The 9,793-nt window shown below is 31.9% G+C and overlaps 1 protein-coding gene across 6 annotated transcripts in view; it reads left to right on the forward strand.

The window, feature by feature from the left end:
• The window catches only part of LOC143246390 (serine/threonine-protein kinase tousled-like 1), a 77,025-nt gene extending 70,032 nt beyond the window's left edge, over positions 1-6,993 (forward strand). For all 6 annotated transcript variants that reach the window (XM_076493020.1, XM_076493015.1, XM_076493016.1 and 3 more), the window contains 2 exons: positions 1,799-1,906; positions 4,325-6,993. In XM_076493020.1, coding sequence (XP_076349135.1) covers positions 1,799-1,906; positions 4,325-4,456 — 240 coding nt within the window. In that variant the 3' untranslated portion in view covers positions 4,457-6,993. The remainder of the gene's footprint in view (positions 1-1,798; positions 1,907-4,324) is intronic.
• The last annotated feature ends 2,800 nt before the right edge of the window (positions 6,994-9,793 follow it).

Here is a 9,793-nt window from a genome sequence, read left to right on the forward strand (position 1 = left end):
CCACTCCCTGCCATTTTAAATTGTAAATCACTTGAGGAATATGGAGCTCATTCTACACTATCAAATTACTAACCTTAGGTGCTGCTCACTTGTTTTTTCTTGTTGTCAGTGGCACTTAACCCTACTTTATACTAATGTTAGTAATGCACTAGATAATTTTTATGTAATTAAATAATCCACTAAAGAATATAGACTAACAACATGCAAAAAATAGACAACTTCTTGTAACTCCCACAGTTTTTCTGGCTTTCTAACTATGCAGTTCTCCATTCAGAAAACACTATTATACAATATTTCATTTGATAGATGAAAACCTTGATTTTCTATTTGTTATAAGTAATATTTAATTAAATGTAAAGAGAGAGAACTATTAAATTCTGAAAGAGAGGATGTGAAATTTGGGTGAGGCAAGAGGGGTCTCAATTTCTACATGACAGCTCTGTAACCAACAAAATTGAAGGCTCTCAAAATTATGGTTTGTTTGAGCAATGACAACTCTATAGTGAGTAATTTATGTTTAATTTTCTACGTATTGGAGAGATGTCGAGAGAAAATGTGACACTAAGGAAAATTCGTGATTTTTGAAAGTATTGTTTTACAAAATTAAGAACTTCAAACTTGTATGCTATTAAATATGGCTTATTAGTTAAGATTTTATGCTATACTAATTGATATGATGTCAACAAAAAGTAGATTATTAAATATTTAATGTGTGCCACTAAAACCTTATGACATGCCCAGTGAAGGATGTACTTGGTAACAGGGTTAATAGAGTATACATTGCTTTTTCTTCTTCAGGCATTGACAATCAGTCTTTCCATTTTTCTCTGTCATGGTGTTCAACCACTGTAATTATTTTATGAGTCCATCAAGCATCTGTATTCTTTATCTTCCTTTACTTTCCTTATCACATGGACTACAAACTCATCTTTGTCTCCTTTGCTTTCCTTATCACATGGACTACAATGTTTTTTTTTCTTACTTTTATTGTGAATATTTACCATTTCTTGAATATTTTTCTAATCTTGAGCATTTATCACCATTCTATCTGCATATCTCAAGTTATCAATGTTGTAATCTCCAACTTTAATTCCCAACCTGTTTCTTGTACCTCTGAAAATACAACCCTAAATGTAAAAATTGACATTTTCTGATAAAACCTTTTCTACCAGATACTTTAATATCAAAATTTTAAAAAAATTATGAATTTCTTACAATTTCAAACAATGTTTGCTTATTTAAAATAATATTTTTCATTAGATAACTTGCTTTATATTGTCCTAATAATTTCACTAATATTCCCTTTCTTGAGTAGTATTTGCCTGCTTGTGACAGTTACTAAATATTTCTGTGATCTGTATGGAGGGCTTTATTTTTAACATTGCTACTACAGCTGTTTTAACAGTGTTGCATAATATTAATCACAGAAAAGTTTAGTTTTTGAAATAAGTTAGTTCCTTTCATTGTTGTAGCCCTTTTTTAATGTTATTGAATGGCTCACAATTATAATTAATTTATCTGAAGCTTAGACAGTCTACATCTCTTTACCAAAACTGTTTTGGTTTATTTTTGTTTTTGGTCATTACTAGATTATGATTTAGAACATTAATATTTAATTTCATTAATTCAGTTTACATCATGTATGTAAAAGCTGAGATGTTAAACCATCAGTAAATTCCACAGTTTTTACATAATGTTTTTTTTTTTTAGAACTGTGCTTTAAAGAAGAAATATGGTTATATATGTATCATATCTTTTTCATTATTTGACAGAAAAACATATTTTGCTTTCCTTGTAGCCTTTTGGTCATAACCTTTCTCAGGCCACTATTCTTGAAGAGAACACCATTTTAAAAGCTACAGATGTTGACTTTCCTGCCAAGCCAGTTGTTAGCAATGAAGCTAAGGTAATAGTTCATACTGTAACTAAAATATTTTAACATCATGCTTAACACATACATGCACACACACACACACACACAAACATTACAGTAGAGCTAAAATTAAGCAATCATTTTCCATTATCAGTGCTAGTTGTCAACATTAAATCATAACAGATAATGTTTCTGATCATAGCATCCCAAACACAGTGAATATTCCATCTATCAGACAAAATCCAGATGTTGAGGTCAAACTAGTCAGCAGATATTAAAAATCAGATAAGAGTTAATAGTTGAGAGCTTACACCCACTGCATTTCAATTCCTACTGCTTTTTACTGTCTGCAGCCAGTTGTGGAAAAACAGTTGCCTGTAATGCTCACATACAACCTTAAAGTAGAAATAAAACTATCCATCTTCCACCATTTTACTTATAAAATAATATTAAACAGAACTAATAATCCTACCTTAATTGTTCTTAAATGCCCATTTATTTACAAAATTATGTTAAACAGAAGTAATAACCCAACCTTAACCTGTTGACTGCCAAGTATTTCAGCTGCTACGTCAACTCCGAACCAAGTTCAAAATACAACTCTAATGCTTCTTCATTTTGTAACCTTTTTCGTGATGCCATTTTGGATTGAAAGTGAAACAATTTGTAATTAGGTCAAATGTATGTATGGTGCTGACATCTAGCGTTGAAGATAGGTATTATTGAGAACAAATTAACTCGTCTATGGCACTGTGTTACCAATCGGCTTGGACGAGTTATCTCATCTACGGCACTGAACAGGTTAATAGTTCTAACCTCCACCCTTTTATTTAGAAATTAATGTTAGACAGAACTAAGAGCCCTGCCTTAATAGTTGTTAAACTCACAACTCCCCTCTCTTTCTCCTGAATATTTGTTCAAGTATATGGCTCAGGTGAGCTGAGACAAGCCTAATTACCTGAATTTAGTGTTTTCATCCTGACATAGTAAGAGAAACTTATCTTAACCTCAAAACTTTCAAGTGCTTTCAAGTCTTCATTAGGTGGATTACCTGAAAGAAGATTCTTTGAAAGAATAATTTTATGGGACAAACTTAAGAATATTTATAACAATGCTGTTGTGAATTAAATTATCGTAATTTCCTGTATTAAAAAATAACTGATAAGCTATATTAAGGCATATCTGATGTAACAATATTGTGATTTAATGTAATGTATATAAGTGTGTGTATGTGTGGATATATGCAAGAATAAATATATCTGAAGGGAAAAATAACATAAATGGATCTTTTAACTTCAACACTTTTCCAGTAGCTAATTTTCCTTTTTACAAGCTTTACTTTTATAATTGAAAATATTGTTAACAGCAAGGATACCCAATTGAAGAAATAGTGCATTCTAAACTTTACAAGTCATATATATATATATGTTTGAACATTCTATTTAATTAACTGTGCTTGTTATTAGATATATATTTTTAGTTCTGATATATGTTCATAGATTGCTTTGACGTGAAGCTAATATTTTACTCAAACTCAACCTAAGTAGTTTAAGTTAGATCATTTTCTCTCCACCAACTTGCAATTAAACTATTTTCTAAATTTTTGATGTGGCACAATACAAATATTAAATCTGTTTAATTGAAAGGAAGAATTATAACAGTATTTCAGATGAGTTATTTAAAGTGAGTCATTTCAGTTCAGAAAGAGGAAAAGTAGAGAGAGTCAAGTGATATTAATGAGTCAGAACAGTCTGTACTTTAATTACTCTATTATGTGATGACTTGTGTGCAATAATTTTAATCGTTTGTTTCAAAACATGTAATTCACTTTGATACTACAAGCTTTTTAAAACAAAAGCAGTTCAGTAATGTCCAGTTTGCATTTTTAGATTGTTACTAGAGTTAAAAGCTCCTGCTAAAAGACAAATATACCAGTTGATAATCCAATATTACATCACACATTCAAGAAAATTATAACTTGTTCCTAGTAATTCATTCACTGTATGTTTAATCTTAAACTCTGTAGAATAAACGTTTGCAGAGTTAATTGTTTTATTTTTATGAGTAGGAAATATAAATGTGAAAGAAGAGCCTAGTTGAATTCTTATTTAAAATTTATATTTGCTTGAAAATTCTACTAAAACATCACAACAGATATTAGCCTTTATGTAGAACACAGCTGACTAACTTGTTACCTTATGTCACTTGAATTTTAAATTGTTAGATCATTTAATTTTAATATAAAAGAATGAGAAAAGGCAAATATTTCTTTTTAATTGCTAATGTGGTGTGAGAGTGTTCCATCTATAATTATTAAAACACGTTAACTTGTATGCAAGAGGAATTTAATAATGATGAATTCTAATTATTATAACAATGTTCATGAATACCTGAAATAGAATTAATATTACTGCTATCAGTTTTTCTCTTTTTTTTGTTCCTTTTTTTCAGCAATTTATTCGTCGGTGCCTCCAGTACAGAAAGGAAGATCGTATTGATGTTTTTGGGATGGCAAACGATGACTACTTCAAGTCAAATTATGGCAAATATAGCCGGCAAGCCAGTTCATCAGATAGATCTTAGCCTCTTAAAGATTAATAGGTTTCTTTCTCAAGCTTGTAGACCTTTAGTGTTCTGCACGCTGTCCTGGTTAAAAGACACTTGTGGTGAAACACTAAGAAGACTAGCACAAAGAAAGGGTTAAGAGACATGCATACTGTGTCTGTCTTCTCTTCTCTGTTTGTACATTAACCAACCCAGCTCCTTGGAATGAAAAATGAATGTACAAAGAATTGTTCCAAGAATTAAGTGGTGGTATACTTGGATGCATATTTCTCTCTCAACAAGGGCAGCATTTCTGCCTGTACGAGTATAGTGTGTAATATAAAGTGTACAGTATGTAGGTGAGAATGGACCAGGGTAAATAATTAATTTGTGTATGAGTTCTAATGAACAGTTCTACTAGAATGAAGTTGTAACACCCTTATCTTTGATTAAGGAAATACCACAGTTCATGAAGGATGAGTTTAATTAATTAACAAACTTGTTTGTTTTCTGTAGTGTTTTACAAGACAGTCTCTTAATATATTGTGAATCTTTTTGTTTTAAGTACTCAAACAATTATCCATTTTCTAATTCTGTTGACAAACAGTAGTTTCTACTTATTTGTAGATTCAGTGCTAATGCTTAAGTTTATTTTGAATCACTCTTCTATTTATTGAAAAAAAAATCTCTTCTATCATTGTTACTTGATTACTTAATTCAATATGTTAAAATCTATAGATTTTCTGTTGTAATTACTAAATGATTTTTTTTAAAATTTATACTGAGTTATTGCTCCAGTATTTAAGCCTTTGTATGAATATTGAAATTAACAATACTGTCCCTTGATTATTTTTTTTTTTAGAAAACAGTGAATTAGTTTTCTAGTTCCAGCATTAGCAAATGTTCAGTCAGTGCTGAAACTGTTACTTCCAGCTAGTCAAATTATCATCCACCACCACGTATACTTAAGCATCTACAAATTTTTTTAAAATCAATTTTGCTATTTTAACAGGCTTAACTATTTGGTAACTAATTATTCTTCAGTGGCTTCATGAATAGGTATTTAGTTTATTGGGATCATTCCTCGAATCATTAGTTAAAAATACACTGAAAAAGGAATCTTCTGCTTGGTTCTTCAGGATTTTTTCTATCGGCACATCATATCTACTCACTATGTGGTCCTGTCACCTTAAACTTAAGTATTTTAAGAACTGCTGAATATATTTTTATTTTAAGTTCAGTTATGAATTTACATAATTGAACTTAATAATTTTTTTCAATTTGAATTCTGTTATTTTTCCAGCATTTTAAACTTTACTAAACATTACTTGTTTGATAGTAACATGTAAATTTCCCAGCATATTTCTGCAGTATTCATTTCCATTTAATGGACCATGTAAAGGTTATCTGTTGAAATTACTCTTATCAGTTAAATCAATGATTTGGTAATAATTGACTGAACTTTTTAGGGTTTTATAGATCAGTGCCCAGTATCTGTTAAAAATGTTATTTTTTAACATTGAATTAACACTAAATATGTATTGAGTTCATCTTGTATGTTTTTCATCTCTCTTCAATTTATGTGTAGATTCATGTCAGTTTTACTGAAATAGCTTGTTACTTTTTGTTTGGTTAAAACCTTTGGTGTCTGCAGAATTTAAGTTTTCAGTATTTATTGGAATGTATGGATCAATTTTGAAGACTTACTGAATCAGTATTTCAGTATCCATGAAATTGATGCATTTTGTTTGTTGGGTCAACACCTCAACATACACGTTAAATGAAATCATAACTTTACAATAGATTGACTCAGCAGTGTTTACTGTATTATATCTGTAGTTTTACTGAATCAGAATTTCAGTATATACACCATAATTACTTCAACATTTACCAAATTAACAATCCAAGTGTATTGAAACTATACTAGGTTAACACCAAAATATTTACTGAATCACCTGTTTGTTGAATAAATGTTTCTTCCTCTACTAAGTCATTACTTCATAGCTGATTGAGTGATCACATGATTTATCCATGTTGCTTAATAGTTCAAAAATTTCTGGAGTGAAAAGTATTAATGCCACACCCAAGAACTTGCAGTGTACTTCCACAGGCATTAAAATTGAAATTCACGTAAGTGTAATTCCTGTATGACTACATTGTAAAGTGGTTGTAAAACAAAGATAACAATCTTTGGATGTTTCTGGTTGCTAACTTAATTATTGTTAAAGGGTTTTTATATAAATTTTAGGTTACAAGTTATCTTGTACTGTGAGGTTTTGTGTGGCTTAGGTCAGCACAGTGGGAGGGAAAAAAAATCTTTTTTAGTATTTTTTCTCCCTACTTCATGAAAGTTATCAATGTACTGCAGGTTATCAGATATTGTTATGTTCGTTTTTTCTTGTTATTTTTTTAAGTTTGTTACAGAATACCTCCTGTTGAATTAACTCATCAATTTACTTTTACCATGCCACCTCTGACAAACTGTGACAGTCTTATTCCTTGCATCTTAGTGCCTGATGTTTGTAATGTATACCATATTGATGAAAGCTGTTGACATAAAATCTGTGATAAACAAACATTTTGTGTGTCATACTTTGCCGTTGGCAGGAACATAATTCTTTAACCAGCTGATTTTGTTTGCTTTCTGTTAACACTACAATCTAATTAATTGTTAATATTGAAACAGTTATGGTTTATATAAAAATTAAAAGAAAATTCTTAAAATGTATATATAATTTTCCAGGTTATCAGAATTTTGCTTCTAAGTACCAATGAGAGTTAAATGTAATGTTCAAACTTATCAGTTGTCATGGGCAATAGTAACTGTTCATAAATATTAAACAACGTTAGTTTCAATTTCTCGTTCAACAATCGTTCTAAAGTAACAGGAACGGTTACCATGGGTAACATTCACTGCAACATATTCTATATTAAACAATGCTACTTGTTTTGAATTTGACAGAAATAGTTACTATAGATAAGTTATTGCAACGTATTCTATGTTAAACAGTGTTTGTTGAAAATTAACTGGTCATGTATATCACTCACTGCAACACATTTATTTTAAACAACGTTACTTATTCTAAACGAATGACCCTTCACCAGCGGTTGGTTTGCGGCTTAAGACGCTAAAATTCTGATTTCGATACCTGTTATGTGTAACGCACAAATAGCTCACTGTGTAGCTTTGTGCTTAATAACAACATAAAGCAAGTCTAGATTAATGGGAACGGTTACCATGTGTCACTGTGTTACATTTATATTGTTACTTGTTCTAAATCAAAAGGAATAGTTATCATTGATAAACCACTACTTTAATACACTGTATAATAAATGTTTTAATCCGAAAAAAAAATCGCAATACATTAAATGCCTGCTAACATTAAAAGATTTACACACAATACTACTTACTGTATGGGGCATGTTCGGGTAGTTAAGGCACTCGACTCGTAATCTGATGGTCGCAAGTTCGAATCCCCGTCGCACCAAACATTCCCTTTCAGCTGTGGGGGCGTTATAATGTGTAAGTCAATCCCACTATTCGTTGGAAAGATTTGGCGGTGGGTGGTGATGACTAGCTGCCTTCCCTCTAGTCTTACACTGCTAAATTAGGGACGGCTAGCGCAGATAGCCCTCGTGTAGCTTCGCGCGAAATTCGAAACAAACTATATGGGTCTATTTACCAAGTGTGATAAATGGAACTTGTATAAAAATCCAAAGAAAATTTGTTTCAAAAGTAGTAGTAAATGGCCCTAAAATTTAATATCCAAAGACTATTTGGGTCTGGATATAATTAATTTGGAACAATGAAAATTTAATAACGTGAATTGAACGTCTAACAATCAAAGTAAAAATCATATTATTTTAATGGCTTTTCACAGATTATTTAAACACAATAAGATGAAAGAAGAAAAGTTCTTGACGCGAGAAACCCACTTGAAATAAAAATATATCTCGGAACGGCTGGTATGGCTATTAGCACTTTTACTGATAAGGAAAGTCGAAACGTTGTTCTCTCCTAATCAGTAAAAGTGTTAATACCCATACCAGCCGTTCTGTGATACATAGAAGAAAAATGTTTACTGTGAAATATCATGTTCTTGCAAGTTCAATAAAATTATTTGCTTCCAAGCTCTAAAAGACAAACATTTAAAGAAACATCTTCACCTCCCTGGTGGCTTAGAAGTAAATCTGAGGTTTCATAATGCTAAATATGCAGTGGGTACAGCACTGACAGCCCATTGTGCAATTTCTTTGCTTAACGCAATAGTTACAGTAATCGAACAGTTTTTGTTAGAGAGAGTGAACCAATTTACACAAAATAAATATATTACTTTTCGGAAAGATATTATCGAAATAAAAGATGTAATTCAACTATAAATTAATTACAGACTTAACAGTTTGCGAAGCCTATTTGAAGATGACAATTTGAGTAGTTATATTGGGTCTTCGTCAGTTTTAAGAGATGATTCCAGAAAAAAAAATATGGATCGTACTTGTTTGTTAAATCCTACAATAAATATGCACCCTTGGGAACAAGGGGCCTCGAACTGCTAGAAATGCTACCAGATTAGTGGAGCTACAAACATTAGAATTAGATAGAGAGCTCGTGGGAATATGTGTCATTAAACAACAGTTACAGCGTTAGTAGATCAACTAACAAGCATTAGATAAAGAGCTGTATAAAGCTAGGCTGGAAAGCCAGTAATTACGAAACAAGCGATAAGTAAAAACACATAATAAAGGAGTAATTATGAGGATAAGAATATAAGTTTTTATGGTTTAAACTGTCCCTTTGTATTGTGTTTTCTTATAGCAAAGCCACATTGAGCTATCTGCCGAGCCCACCGAGAGGAATCGAACCCCTGATTTTAGCGTTGTAAATCCGTAGACTTGCCGCTGTACTAGCGGGGGACTGTCCCTTTGTAAATGGACACTTAGAAATTCTGTATTGATAAGAAAGTAAAATTGAATAGATTCTGATTTGATGCATACAAAATTACTTTAAAATGTTTATAGTGCACAAACATTTTTGTTTAAAATGTGACAGACGTTTGGCTGAAACCCGAGACACTCAAGCAAAGATAATTCTCTGTTCATCCCATAATACACCTCGGTGTGAATTCCTGGACGTGGTGAGGGGGCTTCCTGGAGAAGGTTCTGTTCTTTCAGTTTACCTCCTCTGTGATCTAAACATCCACCCACGTGTTTGTCCTGCGTGGCAGCCCGTGAATGGGAAGAGAGGATCCTGGTGGTTGAGGGGTCCAACCCTAACACACCACTTTGGCCTTGAATTCCTGTAGACGGGCGGCCTTGGGGTGGCCCCCCTTGGGTCAATCGGCTGGTCTACTAGGACTAGGGTCAACCAAGTACCAG

Source organism: Tachypleus tridentatus, chromosome 3 (genome assembly GCF_004210375.1).
Source record: "Tachypleus tridentatus isolate NWPU-2018 chromosome 3, ASM421037v1, whole genome shotgun sequence".
NCBI classification, from domain to species: Eukaryota; Metazoa; Arthropoda; class Merostomata; order Xiphosura; family Limulidae; genus Tachypleus; species Tachypleus tridentatus.